The sequence below is a fragment of the Zalophus californianus genome, chromosome 13 (assembly GCF_009762305.2).
Source record: "Zalophus californianus isolate mZalCal1 chromosome 13, mZalCal1.pri.v2, whole genome shotgun sequence".
In the NCBI taxonomy this organism is placed as follows: Eukaryota; Metazoa; Chordata; class Mammalia; order Carnivora; family Otariidae; genus Zalophus; species Zalophus californianus.
In genome coordinates, this window is record NC_045607.1 from 68,799,677 (window position 1) to 68,817,210 (window position 17,534).

The window sequence follows — 17,534 nt, forward strand, 5'->3', positions numbered from 1 at the left end:
CAATAAAAATTTTTAAAAAAGAAAGACAATGAGTTTAAACAGGAAACAAATCCAAATACAAAACTTGTGTGTCATCTTATAAATTGTTTTACCTGTAACTCGAAGGTCTGTCACACTGTTAGCCATTTTAAATCCATAAGTCATTGACTGAAAATCTTCCTGTACAGGAAAGGAATAATTAGGCCCTTGAATAGTAGCAAAACCTTTCATTATATTCCTCTTACAAAATCACTATTTGCTAATATGAACATAGAATGAAATGTCATTCTGCTTGTCTAAATATTACTATCATACATCCACACTTTCCCTACAGTGTATCCTTAAAACACCATATTCTAATGCTATCTCCACCTTTAATCGTTTGCCCTTAGGCAATTTAAATACACTTGCATATAGTATGTTCACTTGCAAAATACGGTTAATGCTAACAGTATCAGAAAGTAATAATTCCCACTTACAAAGTATTCTCACGTTCACAAGTGAACAGTAAATACACATTAATTACCGCTTGATAAGTTTGCAAGATTTATATAAGACTTTTACTTCAAAAATTATCAAATGCTTGTTTACACACTGTTAGGCCACAAAAATTAAGCCTTCTCAAACAAAATTACTCAAAGTGATAGCAAAACATACTTCCACTTCAGCCCCACGTGAAGAAAAAATTATTCATACATACATGGATTCCCACCTGCAAAGTCATTTAAAATAGTGCCGAGACATTAACAAATTAAGTAGTTTGCTAGACTCACTTTGAAAACTGAATTTAGTATCATTTGGCTGATTCAATTAAGTTACAAGCTCTATTAAAAGAATGTTTCTGTTGTATTATAATTCTTATAAAAAGGTACATAGAAGCCCTAATACATTGGAATAATAGGCATTTATAGCAGTAGCCAGAGCTAGGGCAACATTTCTGTGGATTCTTAACAAAAACATGAGTACACAATCCATACCATGTACTATATGTTATGAACTGACAGAGAAAAAAAAAATGTCCCTGGGTTCAAAGAACTGTTGTTAGTGGTGTTATAGGACTCGGAGGATTGGGTCTCTTAAAAATCTCAGGTTGTGTTACAGAGCTATAAGCTTATCCTCTAGGCAAAGTTTATACTCTATCCCTACTTGGCCACCAAATAGGATTCTTATGCTTTACACATCTAATAAGGAACTCTCCCAGTGTTTACCACGTTGCTAAATGGTACCTCCATCCACCCACAGTTACTCTGGCTGAAAACCTACACTTCCAATTCCTCTAGTTTTCCTTTTTTTTTTTTGAAAGAGAGCGAGCGAGCAGGGGAGAGGGAGAAAGAGCATCTCAAGCAGACTCCATGCCCAGTGTGAAGCCTGATGCAGGGTTTGATCTCAAGACCCTAAGATCATGACCTCACCCAAAAGCGAGTTGGACACTTAACCGACTGAGCCACCCAGGCACCCCTCCTCTCATTTTCCTACACCCTGTATCAAACCATCAGAAAACCCAATAGGCTCAACCTTCAATGTCTCATTTAAGTTTAACTCCCATCTTTCAGTTATCTCTAGTGAAGTCACCACCCCCTCTCACTTCCACAGCTGCCTCCACACAGGTCACCCCCCCTCCCATGCTCGTCCCTGCTACAATTTATTCACTGCCAGAAGCCAAAGAGATTGTTTTAAAATAAGTCATTTCACATCACCTCCTACTCAAAACCTTCCAGTTGTTTCCCTGCTCACAGGAAAATCCAAAACCCCACATGAACAGAGGCCCACCACCAATTACCATGCAGCTCTGGCCTCCCTCTCCAACGTCCTTCTTGTCATCCATCAGACACATCAAACACCTTCTCTTCTCAGGACCTCTGTACTTGCTGACCCCTCCCCACAAAGTTTCTTCCTAAGATTTCCAGAGCCCCATCCCTCCCTATATTCTAGCTTCTGTTCCACTGTCAATTCCTCATAGAGGTTTGCCCTATGTATTCTAAAACAGCACCCTTCACCATTCTATATGCCCTGTCCCTGCTTCACTCTTCTTCACAGAACACCTGACATGATGTGTTTACTGACACACTATCTCTCCCAAGGAATGCAAAATCAATGACATCAAGGCTCTGTTGTTTTCAGTGCTTTATCTCCAGGTCTTAGAACTGTACCGGGCACAAAGTACTGTTAAAAAAAATATTTGTCCAGGCGCCTGGGTGTTTTGGTAGGTTGGGTGACTGACTCTTGATCTCCAGGTCCTGAGTTCAAGCCCCATGTTAAAAAATAAAAAATAAAATGCTTTAAAAAAATTAAAAAAAAAAATCTGTCAAGTGAATGATGACCTACTATAGGGCAGGGCTGTGCCTGGTCATCTTCCTAAGTAGATCAGGTTGACTATAAGATACCTGGGGGAGTGGTGGAGACTATGGCAAGCTGGAGAATACACACTTCACGTAAAGGAAACGAGCCACTACCTATCCTATTGACTAAAGAATGCAAAGCTAGTGTTTTTCAGAACAAAAAAATCTAATGTAAAATCCTCCAATTTTTAAAATGTTACTAATTTTTTAAAAATTAAGTAAGCCAATACTGTGAAGACAAAACACTCCAGTAAGTCCTATCTATGCACTGCTTTCCAGGAGGAGGCTAAGGAAAAGCATTTATATGACAGAATATCACAGGTCTGCATAATAGTCGCCTCAGTAACAAGAACTTAATCTAAGTCATTGGAGGACTGAAGCAGAGGAGTTATATAAACAGATGATACCATTAAAAGATCACTCTTAAAAACCGTGTAGATTTAACAAGGACAAAAGTCAAGGTCAAACCAGGGAGACCAGATACGGGACACAAACCAAAAATGCAAGCAGGAGCTGACAGTGATTTGGATTGAGATTATAACTGGAAGCAATGAGAAGTTGTTGAAATCAGGATATATTGAAAAAGTAAAGCTAATGTGAAGTGCCAATGAAGTGAATGTGGGGTATAAGGTAAGTTGTGCAATCAAGGATCATTTTTAGGTGTTTGGTCTGAGGAACTGGTATATGAAGGTACAATTTATTGAGATGGGGCAGACTTTCAGAAATGGAGTACAATTTTAGTTATGTTAAGTTTAGAATTTCTTTAGTTATCCAAGTGAAGATTTCAGGAAGGCACTTGTGTGAGTCTGAAAGTCAGGGGAGGAATCAGGACCAGAAATATAAATTTGGGCTTCATCAGCACAGAGTTGGTATTAAAAGGTGCAGAACTATAGGACATCAACTGAAGCAGAAGTTATAGAAGAGCCCAGGAGTAGTTCCAGCCATCTAGAGAAGCAAGCACAAGAAATGGGGTAACCAGTGAGGAATAAAGAAAACCAAGAGACAGCTGTACCAGGAAGATGAGATGAAACTCTTTCAAAGAGAGGTCAACTGGGTCCAATGATACTGGTGGTTGGAGAGGGAGAGGTGAGAACAAGGGATTTAGCAAGACGGATATTATGGACCTTGTTAAGACCAACTTCTGTGCAGTTGTAGAGAAAGAATGTCTAATAGGAGGGTGAGAACAGATAGGAAAAATAAATATTAACAGCTCATTCAAGGAGTTTTTTGCATTTGATATTAGATATAAGGAGCCATGGGATCAAGGGAACTGGGTTGCTTTAAACTGAATGATATTTAAGTATGTTTATATGCCAAAAGTATAATGTAGTAGGGAAGGAGACACTAATAATGCAATACAAAGAAGGGATAATGACTGCACAAGGCAAGAGGGGACAGAATCTAGAACACAAGAGGAGGCTGAGCTTGGATTATCAGGGTACTTACATTTTCACAAGACAGAAAGCAGATAATGTGGGTACCAACACAGGTTAGCATATGTGACTGAGAAGATGGGGTACATCGACCCACATCTGATTCAATCTAATATTTCATTAAGGTACAAGGTAAGCTGATAGAGAGGAGGGTTGGCAATGGAGGTGTGGAGAAGTAAAAGATGTGGAGAAGTCACTGAGAGGCTGTTAAAGAAAGCTTACCACAGAAGGACAGGGCTGTCTTTAGTGCTGAGCGCCCATCTGAAATTTGCAGTCCTAAAATTAAAGTGAGAATAGACACACAGATGTGGGTTTTCTCTAGCAGCCTTCTGCTGTTTGGGTGCAAGCAGCAAGTAGGCAGATGGTTGGAGTTTTGCCATATAAGTGACACATTATGATGAGATGAGAGGGGCAAGGGAGAAGGGTGTTTGAGAAAGAATGATTTCACCACTGGACCATGGAAATGAGGACACGACAAAAGTAACAGAAAACTAAAGGAGCAGCATCTGGGAATTGGAGGTCTCTGTGGAACTGAAGGATACTAGGAGTTGGGGAATCAGAACAAGGAAATCAAAAAGTAAGTTGTAGCGATCAAAGGATAATATTTTTGAAATCAAGAATTTGGAGGTGTAGACTAGTAAGGAAAATTTTCTCCTCACTTATTCATTTCTGAACCATTTTCATTCAGACCACACAATGAGGGCTGGTATGGGCCAGACACCCAGGAGTACAATGGCAAAATACAATCACAGCCACTAGGGTGATGAAGATGTCCTGAGGGGTAAAGCCCCATGTGCTTTACTGTATTTTACAATGTCTTTACAATACTGCCAAGATAATAACTGCAGAAAGTTATCTGGATACTCAGGATTCTATAAAACATGCAGCCCCACAAAGAAATTTGGAATAGTAAAACATTTACAATCGTAAGTGTAGTAGAACACCCAATACCCGTACTAAATGTGATTCCAACCAAACCAGTGATCTTGACTGTACTAATAATGTAATATTCTAATAAAGTAAAATTTTTTTCAACCCCTTCTAAAACAATTACAGTATATCGGTTACAACTTATTACTGCTTTAAAAATTCATTTCACAATAAGTCAATCAGAGAAAGACACGTATCATATGACCTCAGTGATATGAGGAATTCTTAATCTCAGGAAACAAACAGGGTTGCTGGAGTGGTGGGGGGTGGGAGGGACGGGGTGGCTGGGTGATAGACATTGGGGAGGGTATGTGCTATGGTGAGCGCTGTGAATTGTGGAAGACTGTTGAATCACAGACCTGTACCTCTGAAACAAATAATGCAATATATGTTAAGAAAAAAAAAAAGGATAGCAGGAGGGGAAGAATGAAGTGGGGTAAATCGGAGGGGGAGACAAACCATGAGAGACGATGGACTCTGAAAAACAAACTGAGGGTTCTAGAGGGGAGGGGGGTGGGGGGATGGGTTAGCCTGGTGATGGGTATTAAAGAGGGCACATTCTGCTTGGAGCACTGGGTGTTATGCACAAACAATGGATCATGAAACACTACATCAAAAACTAATGTATGGTGATTAACATAACAATAAAAAATTTTAAAGGAAAAAAAATTCATTTCACAGATAAAGTAGTTTGCATAAAGATTTCAGATGCTCCTGAAATAACTTGATTCATTCAACTAAACCTGAGTACCTTCTACAGACTAGATACTGAGTAACACAATAAAGCTACAAGTAAGGGTAAAACATGCCCACAGATGATTCAGATTAAGACTTCAAACAATTTAAATGTCTACTAATAAGTGGCTTGTAATTCACTGTATATACAACGGAATACAAATGATAATAACAGCTAACATTATTAAGTACTTACTATGTGCCAGGCACTGCTCTAAACATTTTACTTGTATTAACTTCATTAACCCTCAAAATAATGCTCTGAGGTGGGGACTATTACAAACTATATTTTATAAATGAGGACACTGAGGCATAGAAACTTAAATTCCCAAACACCACAAAGCATGTAAGTGAAATAGAAAGAACACAAACTTAGGTGATATCAATTCCCAGAGGCTGTACTTTTTAAACTTTCTTTTGAAAAAATTTCTGAATAAAAAATAGCACAGAGAAGTTCCATATTCCTCCCCCGTATTCTTCAAATAACATTTTACCACATTTGCATTATCATTCTCTATACTTTTTCTTACACATTTGAGACTAAGTTATAGATTGTGATGCCCCCTTACCTCTAAATACTTCAGTGTGATTTCCCAAAACCATAAATCATTCTCTTCCATAACCATGGTACAATGATCAAATTTGGAAATTCATATCTCTTGAATGTGGGGCATTTCCTTGGTCCTTATCTTTCATGCCCTGACATTTTGGAATAGTACAGGCCGAAGTTATTTTTAATGACTACATCCCTCAATATGGGTTTGCCTTATGTTTCTCCAAGATTAAATCCAATTTATGTCATATTTAATAGGAATACCACAGAAGTGATGTTGTGTTCTTCTCATGGAGCATTTTATCTGGAAGCACATGATGCTGAACCGTCCCATTATTGGTGATATTAAGTCTGGCCATTTAGCTAAGGTGGTATCTGCCATGTTTCTTCACTGTAAACGAATCATTTTCCCTCTGTAATTAATATCTTGTGGGAAGATACTTGGAGGCTAGGTACAAATCCTGTGCTTGTTATACTTTTGTTTACTAGTTTTAGCATCCTTTAATAATTCTTGCCAGAAATATTCAAAACCTGTACTCTTAACATGAAGCTATGCAGCCAATAAAAAACAATGAGGTAGCTCTCTACCTACAATAATCGGTACATACAGAAATCTATTCTATATTGTCTACAGAAAAAAGTTGCAAACAGTTTACATAATTCCATCATGTTAAGTAAAATACACGTGTATACATATAGAAAATATTTGGAGAAATACACACCAAGTGTGTAACAGTGTTTACTCTTTGCCAGGCAAACCAGAACTTTTATAATTTATCTTTGTATTAAAAATATATTTGGTTGCAAAGAGGAGGAAAATCCAACTACAGTGACTTAAGTGATGCATACTTATATCATGCCAAATAAGAGGAATATCAGAAGTAATCTTTCTGCTTCACCATCCTAAGCTCTGAGGCTGTCTTAGATTTACATGTTGACAAAATGAAGCAGAACCTACCTCCAAATATCACATCTATGTTCCAAAAAAAAAAAAAATGACAGGAGAAGGGGTACACCATAAGGGGTGCACCATACATTATTACTCAAACTGGCATACTACTGAGAGTAAAAGGGGATACTATTAAAAACTACACCAGGATAAAAGGTGCCAAGCAGGACTGTTCCATGCAAGCCAGTATGCAGGCACCAGCTGTTAACAGAAGAATGTGCTAAGAAGGGCAGAGAAAAAAACTGAAGTCTGTATGGGCAAGTCAGGAGACTGGGATCCAAGTCTAAAGATAAGTAGGACTTTTCCTTAAAAAGGAGAAAAGGCATAAGAGCCAGGAGGAGCATCCTTAGTCTCCCTTCCACCCTCACCCTGCACAGCAAAGCAATATATGCCTGTCATTACAGGTGCAAATACCCAGTAGTATCTGCCGCAGTGCCTGGCACTAATTAAACAAATAAATTAATTAAACATATAAACAGTATCAGTCGAGGATACTTTTTTTAAAAGAGCCAGATAATATATATTTTCTGTTTTACAAGCCAAGTGGTAAAATGGAGATAATTATGTAGGTACTTATATCACTACTTAAATGTAACTATTTAAAACACAAAAAAACAGGGGCATCTGGGTGGCTCAGTTGGTTAAGCGTCTACCTTTGGTTCAGGTATTGATCCCAGAGTCCTGGGATCAAGCCCTGTGTCAGGCTCCCTGCTCAGTGGGGAGTGTGCTTCTCCCTCTCCCTCTGCCCCCACACTCCCTGGCTCGTGCTCTCTCTCTCTGAAGTGAGTAAATAACCTTTAAAAAAAATTTAAAAATTTTTAAATTTTTTTTAAAAACACAAAAAACATTCTTAGCTCCAGGACCATAAAAAACATAGGCAACAGGCTGGGTAGGCCTGCAGGCTGTAGACTGCCAACCTTTGGTTCACAGGACTTCCTGAGGGTTTAGATGTGAGGTATGAGAGAAAGAGAAGAGTCAAGGATGACTCCAAAGTTTTTGTTCTGTACAACTAGAAGAACAGAGCTCCATTTGCTGAGATTGAGAAGACTACAGAAGGAAGAAGTTAGGAGGCAATGGGAAAATCAGCAGCTCCATTTTGGAAATGTGATGTCTGAGCTAGACATCCAAGCGGAAAATGTAGAATAGGCAATAGCATGTGTGAGTCTGAGATTTAGGGAAGTCTATAAAGTCTAAGCTGAGGATACAAACTTAGGCTTCAGTAGCAGAGACAGAATTTAAGTCTATGAACCTGCACGAGATCATCAGGAGAATGAGTACAGAGAAGAGATGTAAAGATAGGGCCTGAGCCACACCAGTGTTTAGAACTGTGCTGACCAATATGGCCATCACACAGCCAATTAAGAAGTGAGCACCTGAAATGTGGATAGTTCAAACCGAAATGTGCCGTAAGTGTAACATACATACCACACTTAGAATACTTGCTACAAAAAAAATGTAATTTTACATCTCATTAATTTTTATTTAAATTCAAGTTAGTTAACATATAGTGTATTATAGTTTCAGGGTAGAGTTTAGTGATTCATCAGTTGCATATAACACCCAGTGCTCATTACATCAAGTGCCATACTTAATGCCCTTCACCCAATTACCCTCTCCCCCCACCCACTTCCCCTCCAGCAACCCTTTGTTCCCTATAGTTAAGAATCTCTTGGGGTGCCTGGGTTGCTCAATGAGTTAAGCGTCCAACTCTTGATTTCAGCTCAGGTCATAATCTCAGGATCTTATGATCAAGCCCCACATTGGGTTCTGTGCTCAGTGTGGCATCTACTTCTTGCCCTCTCTCTCTTCCCCTCCCCCTGCTCAAGTGCACATTCTCTAAATAAATCTTAAAAAAAAAAAAAAATCTCGGGGTGCCTGGTTGGCTCATTTGGTTAAGCGTCTGTCTTCAGCTCAGGTCATGATCCCACGATCCTGGGATCGAGTCCCGCACTGGGCTCCCTGCTCAGCAGGGAGTCTGCTTCCCCCTCTCCCACTCCCCCTGCTTGTGCTCACTCTCTCTGTGTCAAATAAATAAAACCTTAAAAAAAAAAGTCTCTTACGTTTTGCCTGTTTTTATCTTATTTTTCCTTCCCTTCCCCTATGTTCATCTGTATTGTTTCTTATAATTCAACATATGAGTGAAATCATATGGTATTTGTCTTTCTCTGACTTATTTCTCTGAGCATAATACACTCTAGTTCCATCCACATTGTTGCAAACAGCAAGATTTCATTCTTTTTGATGGCTGAGTAATATTCCATTGTACATACACACACACACACACACACACACACACACACACACACTACATCTTCTTTATCCATTCATCCGTCAATGGACATCTGGTTCTTTCCATATTTTGGCAATTCTCATTAATATTTTATAAATGATTATATACTGAAATATTATTTTAGATATACTGGGCTACATAAAATGTTACAAAAATTTCACCCATAGGCTACTAGAACATTTTAAATGATGTATATGGCTTGCATTCTGTATCAGGGAGTGTTGGCTTAGAGAATGAGATGACAAACAAGAACAACCAGTGAGGCAGGAAACCAGGGAAAAAGTGCATCTTAAAAGCCAAGAAAATAATTTGTTTCAAGTATGGACTCCATGTCAAAAATCTGATGACCAATCAAGTTTAAGACCAAATAAAACCAATGGGTTTAGCAACACTGAGGTCTTAGATGACCATGACGATGAAGTTTTGGTGGAACACTATTCAAAGCCTGACTGGAGTGGATTTAAGAGAGAATGGACACCTCTTAAGGATTCTGGCTGAAAAGAACTGAATATAGAGCAGAAGCTAAAGTTATGTTATGCCAAGAAATGGTATTTTTAAGATGGAGGAAGAAAAGCCATGCTAACATGCAGACGGGAATGATCCAGTAGAGGGGCAAATTCATTATGCAAGGGACAGAGGGGAGAATTGCTAGAGGAATATTTTTTAATAAGACAGGGTATGGAATCCAATGCACAAGCAGAAGAGATCACCCTTAGATGAGAAGGTTCTTCTAGATAGCCAGAAGAGCCAAAGAACACAGAGCACCTGTGCAGGTAGGTGAGATTACTTCCATTTATTTAGTGCAGTAGGAAGGTAGGTTTGCTTCAAGTGAGGATGGTGAAAGTGTTAGAAGTCTGAGAGGGAGAGTGAATGACCTAGGGAAGGAGCCCACTTGAAGTTAGTGGTGATGAACTGAAAGTAGGACCAATCAGTGTGAATGTATTTTTCTCTAGTCACACTGAGATGTGCAAGTATAAAGACACAGTAGATAGAGGGCTAAACTCAACTAGAATTGAGGTACAATAAGGCAAGAGAGGAAGAGAGCTGAAAGTGTAGGCAAGGGAGTAACTGTAATGAAGGAAGACGGACTTAAAGTGAGAAAAGAGAGTCAAAAGGGTAATGACAGTAAAAAGTGATATAATAAATTGGAGTCCAAGTAGGGGTGAACTGCAGGAGTCAGAACACAAACAACATAGAAACACATGGTGGTCTGAGAATAGGATACTCCAAACTGAGATCAGTAAAGGGTTGTAATGACCAAGTCTAAAGTATAGTCATTAGAAAGAAAAATCCTAAAAACTTCCAAAGAAAAAACATGGGTGACATATAAAAGATCAGGATGGAAACACTAAAATTAAGAGTCACTGGAATAATGCCTAAAAAATTCTGAGGAAAATGATTTTCCAACCTAAAAATCTATTACAACCAAACTTTTAATCAAGTGTGAGAGTAGGGAAGACATTTTCAGACATGCAAGTTCTCAAAATACAATTCCCTCCCTGTCTCTCCCCATGGAACTGGAAATGCTATACCACACAAATAATAAACTAAGAACAATAAATGAAATCCAGATAACTAGAAAACTAACAATAAAGAAAGGAAAATGGAATTCCCAGGAGAATAGAACCTGGGATCACAGCTGCACAGTGGACCTAGAAGGCAACTGATCCAGTCTGAATTAGGGAATAAAGGAGCTAAGAAAAAGAATTTCAAAAAATATATAAACTGATACACTATCTGATTATGTTTCATAATAATGGGAGGGGAAGAATCAAGGAGAAGTACACAGAAAACTAAGCAAACCAAAAAGAGGCAGTTATCACCTTCAAGAAAAATAAAAATTTGTATGAGAAAGGAAATGTATGCTACACCACTCTGGCTCATCTGTCATTAGTATTTATACAATCACAGTATTGTCAACACTGAATAATGACTTAACCAAAACCGAATTACTATTGGGGTACAGGAGGGGGTAATATATGGATGCCAGTTATATACTAAAAATGTGCTGACATATCCTAGTTAAAAATTGTTAAAACTGTATAAAATTGTATAAAATAACTGTATAAAAATTGTTTATATCTAGAAATAAAAATATAAGTCTATTATCCAGAAATATGGAAATAAATAGTGGGAAAAGCTAAACAGAATTTAATATTATTATGGAATGAGTAAGGAAAGAACAGAGAACTACAATTTTCCATCTTACATCCTATGGGCTACTTGATTTTGCATAATATATAGATATTATTACTTTTATTAAAACACCCATCCAGGAAAAATTTTCAAAGAACAAAACTGAACATGACCAGATTACCTACTTTTAAGATGGTAGCTAAGTGGTAGTCAAGTAGACAGTGGCCTACAGGGAAAGACCGGGCCAGAAAGAAAAGTGCAGACACTCTCTCAAGAACCTAAATCTGAAGCTGACAAAAGCTCAAACTAAAGCAGGAACAATGAGAGAAGGAAAAGCTTCAAAAGACTGAAGACACTTGCAAGGTAAAAATAAAAGATTTCAATTAGATAACCCTGTAGATACCATTCTGCAAGATGCAGAATGCAAGAGAATCAGTGGTTTGATGGGGGAACAGTGGTTTCCATTTTGCACATGTATACAGGATATTAAGAAAGACACATGTCTCTAGTTCAGGAGTAAAAACAAAGCAGAGACACATCTGAGGACAAAATATACCAGCACCCAGGAACTGCAGAAGCAGCCATTTCAAAGAAATGATTTGTTTATTATAGTTTATTCTTACTTATTCATTACCAGGTCTCTTAAGGACTTTCAGTAGGCAATCAATTCTTTTTCTAATTATAAAAACAAGACATACTTATCTGGAAAAATCTGAAAAGTTTACAGAAATAAGAAAACATAATTTTTCCAGCCCAGGAGCTTTATACTTCTTTCCAGTCTTATTTTTACATAGTTGATTATACTGTGTGCTGCTTTCTTAACCCTTTAAAGTATACCCTCTCCCATGTTTTAAAGATTTTATTTGAGAGTGAGCGCACACAAGGAGGGAGGGGCAGAGAGAAGAGGGAGAAGCAGGCTCCCCAATGAGCAAGGAGCCCTTCTCGGGGCTTGATTCCAGGCCCCTAAGATCATGAACTGAGGCAAAGGCAGATGCTTAACCCACTAAGCCACTCAGCCACCCCCACGTCCCCATGATTTTAAACAGTTTTTTCACTATCACTCTATATAATAAATTATGTGTAATAAATTATCCATAATTTACTTCAAGCAAACCCTAATGGTGGCATTTTGGTTGTTGCCAACTTTCACTATTAAAAACTGATTAAAGGGTTTTTGCATAAAGTATCCACATTTCTAATCATTTAAGGCTGAGTTCTAAAGATGAATTAGTTTCAGCTGTGCTAATGCATACTCCCACTAATAAAAACCAAATGACAACTTACTGCATCCTTAACCAATATTGAATATTCATTTAAAAATATATTTGATAGAAGAAAAATGAATTATTTTAACTGTATTTCTTGGATGACACTGAGACTAAATTTTTAAATGCTATGGCCATTTATTCCCCTCCTCCATGAGTAAGCTGTTTATTTTACTGCCTATTCATCTGGGCTTCAGTGTTATGCTTTATTTGAATGAGATCTTAACACAGAAATATAGATTATTTTTGTTATCTAGATTTTTTTGAAAAAAATTTTTCTATCAGCTTTTTCCTGTTGGTACTTTCCTTTATGATTTCTCCCATTTGTAAGTCCTTCATCCAGAGAATATGCAGAATTTCAATTTTAATTACTTACATTACAGAAAAATTTTCATTTACTTTTAAAACAAACTCATCCAGGCACATAATAAAAATTCCAACAGCACAAACAAGTATATCCCAACCCTCAAGATTCCAGTTATCTTATTGTAATGAAGATTTAACTACTTCCCATTTTAAAAAAGAAACCTATACATACTTTTCTATACCTGACTTATTTTACTTTATTTCGGAGGTCTGATCTTACTTGTACACATAAATCTACCTCCTTCTTTGTAAAGGGCGCATAATACTCCACCGTATGAAGGTAGCATCATTTAACAAGTCTCCTATTGATGGACATTAAGGTAGTTTCTAGATTTTCATTACTACAAACAAAACTACAATTAATGTCCTTGTACATAAATCTTTGTACGCAGCACAGATCTATTTGTAGAATAAATTCCTAAAAGTGAACCAGCTGTGGTAAGTCATATACATTTTAACTTATATTACCAACTGCTCTTTAAAACAGTTGTGTGAGTTTATAATACCATTAAGGAGTCTTGCTTACAGTGAAAACCTGAGTCCTGACTAATAAATGTGGGGGAGGGGTACTAAGGTGAGAAAATCATCATTTTGCAGCCATCACGGTGAAGATTATTCCAAGCAAGCATCAATGGATGCTAAATCTAGGGGAAAGATTTTAATGAGCAGGATATTTGTATGACCTTAAAGAGTTTCCTTATGGAAGGCTTATTACATGCCAGGGGAGAAAACAGTAACCATACGGTAATCAGAAAACACCCTGGAACAAAATAACATCACCACTGAGGGGGCAGATGCATACTGCATGCCTCAATAGTGACACCAGAAGGAGGACACAATATCATTTGCATCATATTCCTACCAGGACTGCATATTCTAAATGTAATCAGGAGAAAAAACACACAAACCCCAAGTGAGGAACATTATAAGACAAACGAGGAGAGGCGTGTGTTCTCCAAAAACATCAATGACATGGAGACAAAGAAGGCAGAGGAACTGCTATAGACTAAAGGATACTAAAGAGGCAACTAAATGCAGGACATGATTCTAGACTGGATCCCGAACCGCAGGGAAAAAAAAAAACACTAAGAAGGATATTACTGGGTCACCTGACAGGAGCAGAATATGGAGAGTGGACTGTTATTACAGATTCACTGAGGTTGATAATTGTACTGTAGTTGTGTATGAAAGTACCTTTTTTCTTAGGAGATGCACACTGAGAAGTGTTTGTGGGGAGAAGGTCATAACGTATGCAACTTACTCTCCACCAATTCAAGGAAAAAACACACATACATGAGAGAGAAACTGAGAAAGTAAATGGGACAATGGATTAATAGCAGCTGAATCAACGTGAGGGATATATACTGTTCTTTGTGCTGTCACTATAACTTGTTAATTTGAAATTAAAGATTAAAAAGAGGGAAGCAATGACTATTTGTCTCTCACACACACAGCACATGTTGAGTGCCTGTTTCTCACCCTCATGGATAAGCACATTATACAAAATATCTAATCTTTGCCAATAATGGGTAAAAAATGGTATCTCAGTTTTAATCTGCACGTCTCTTACACATCTTATGTTTAAAGACCATTTCATTTTCTATAAACTGTCTTTTTAACTTTTTTTACACTTAAAATATTTCATCTATCTGCAATTTATTTTGATGTTGTCATAGACTGAATGTTTGTGTCCCCCCAAAATTCATATGTAAGTTCTAACACCCACTGCGATAGTATGAGGAGGTGGGGCCTCAGGGAGGTGATTAGGTCATGAGGGCAGAGCCCTCATGGATGGGATGAGCACCCTTATAACAGAGACCCAGAGAGCTCCCGTGCACTCTGTGCCAAGTGAGGACTCTGTGCAAGGATGACCATCTAGGAACCAGAGGGCAGGCCCTCACAAGCCACCAAAGCTGCTGGTGCCCTGATCGTGGACTTGTTAGTCTCCAGAACTACGAGAAATAAACTTCAGTTTACAAGCCACTCCATCTATGGTATTCTGCTATAATAACCCAACAGATTAAGGGAGGCATAAAATGATAAGTTAATTTTCAAGGGTGCTAACCAACTACTATAGCCCTGTTTGCTAAATGAATCCTTTCTCTGCCCGAGGATTAGGATTTTTGATGTCCTTTGGGTGTGGTGTGAGAATGTAAGTATTTAATAATATATATATCTCTTCTCACTTAACTTGAACTAATCTTTTTAAAATTTTCATGCAAATGGGTAAGATTTTCCATGATACCCACAGCAATTAAAATAAGTAGCTACCTAACCAATGAGTGTGTAAAAAGTAGACAGTATTTCATACACAACTTACGAGCCATATATTTAAATGTGAAGTCATATTAGCTGTATTATTCTCACATTATTAATATAAATTTAAAGCTACACATACTATAGACTGAACCACTGTAGGAGACTAAGATATTTATTTTGGATCAGTAACAGTGTTAAAAAGAAACATAAGTTTCAACAAAAGGAAGAATTAAAAATACTTATCAATAATTTTAAATGCTATCATATTTCCCCTTAAAATTATCAGTGCCTGTGGGGCACCTGGGTGGCTCAGTCGTTAAGCATCTGCCTTCGGCTCAGGTCATGATCTCAGGGTCCTGGGATCGGGCCCCGCATCGGGCTCCCTGCTCGGCGGGAAGCCTGCTTCTCCCTCCCCCACTCTCCCTGCTTGTGTTCCCTCGCTCGCTGTCTCTCTCTCTCTCAAATAAATTAAAAAAAAAAAATTATCAGTGCCTGAAACCTTATTTTTTCTCATAAGGAGAAAAACATCTTTCCATGTCTAAAACTCACAACACTTCCTCAGGGCAAACTACTCCGTACAAACTGGAAGAATATGTTTATACCCTAAAATATTCTTTATACTTTTGTTTTCCTTAGTTCCCTCTTAACCAAAGACTGAAAGTACAGCACTTCTGTTATAATTTATAAGAGACTTGAGGGAAGAAGCTGTGTCTTCTATTTTCTTTGTGAATTCCCACAATACCCAGAACAAAATACTCTGCACATAATGGATACTCAATGAATGGTACTGACAGAAAGAACATATACTGAAACTAAAGTTCTTTCTCCGAACTGGTTCACTTCAGCCAATATATTTGTAAACAGCACAGCATCACTTTTAAAAACTGTTTTTAACTATATTTGTTGATAAAAATATATATGATCATTTAAATGTATCACAATTAATAAAGTGGTCAATGAGCTTCAGGAATTCTATTACAAAATCTTACCTCTTCAAAAACAGCAGCTTTATTTACTTTTTCCCTTGCAATGTCACAGATTTTCAGGATTCCCAGAGCAAAAGCTTTCATGGCAGGATCTTCTATAAAGTCTGGATTGTGAATGTAAAGGCACGTAAATACTGTCTGTGCCAAGGAATGGCCCTCTAACCATGTTATCTATAAAGAAATAAATGTATGTGTATGTTTAAGACAACACACAAAGCCTGCAAAGTCTAAATTGACCCAACCGTCAAGGGCTAGACTGCCACAGACCCAAATAAATGTATTATTAATCATAGCATTTCAAAGATGATCAAAGTCAGAAGGGACAAAAGAATTACAATTCACATTCACTGACTAAAGATTTTCAAGGATCATTACCATAAATACGATTAGCTATCTAACGGAAGCATTCTTATATAGAATTCAGTTTGCAATATACTTGGAGATTAATGAAATTAGAATGCTGCCTTACATACCATCCAAAAGCAATCAATGCCACAATGGAGTCAATAAAAATCCATAAGGTAGGGAATTCACAGTTTTAGAACTAACCAGTCCTTAGCCACTCATTTAACTTTTCTTTTTCATACTCACTACTACTAAAGATGACGACGACTACTACTACTACTACTACTACTACTACTGCTAGTCGAGAGCATCACATCCCACCTAGCCGCCTACTACTACTACTACTACTACTACTACTACTACTACTACTACTACTACTGCTAGTCGAGAGCATCACATCCCACCTAGGCTACTACTAATACTACTACTACTACTACTACTACTACTACTGCTAGTCGAGAGCATCACATCCCACCTAGCCTACTACTACTACTACTACTACTACTACTACTACTACTACTACTACTACTGCTAGTCGAGAGCATCACATCCCACCTAGCCTACTACTACTACTACTACTACTACTACTACTACTACTACTGCTAGTCGAGAGCATCACATCCCACCTAGCTTACTGCAAGAAACTGCACAAGTTTTCCTGACTTCTGTCTCTAAGTCAATAATCCCCAACCAGAGAAACTTCCTGGGAAGTCATAGTTTTTAGATTAACCAAGTGTTATTTCAACTCTTACCAAACAGCAAAAACAAGTATCCATTATCCCTATCAATTCAGGCAAGGTGAGGTCTTTAATTTTAATGGTGCCATCCTAAAAACGAGGAGAAATAGGACATATGAGCAGAAGTTTTTTTTACAAATTTATGGTTTTTATGTCCAGTAGCATTTTCTCTTCCAAAAATTAGATTTTAAAAATAAAAATTCTAGAACTATGTCATCACCTGATAAAAACT

The 17,534-nt window shown here is 37.7% G+C and overlaps 1 protein-coding gene across 7 annotated transcripts in view; it reads right to left on the reverse strand.

Moving 5' to 3' along the window:
• NAA35 (N-alpha-acetyltransferase 35, NatC auxiliary subunit) overlaps nucleotides 1-17,534 on the reverse strand; it is a 97,193-nt gene that overhangs the window by 62,732 nt on the left and 16,927 nt on the right. For 6 of the 7 annotated variants that reach the window (XM_027614957.2, XM_027614961.2, XM_027614959.2 and 3 more), the window contains 3 exons: nucleotides 17,318-17,392; nucleotides 16,224-16,391; nucleotides 93-159 (listed from right to left, as the gene is read on the reverse strand). In XM_027614957.2, the coding sequence (XP_027470758.1) occupies nucleotides 93-159; nucleotides 16,224-16,391; nucleotides 17,318-17,392 (310 nt within the window). The remainder of the gene's footprint in view (nucleotides 1-92; nucleotides 160-16,223; nucleotides 16,392-17,317; nucleotides 17,393-17,534) is intronic. The other variant, XM_027614962.2, reaches the window with a different exon arrangement.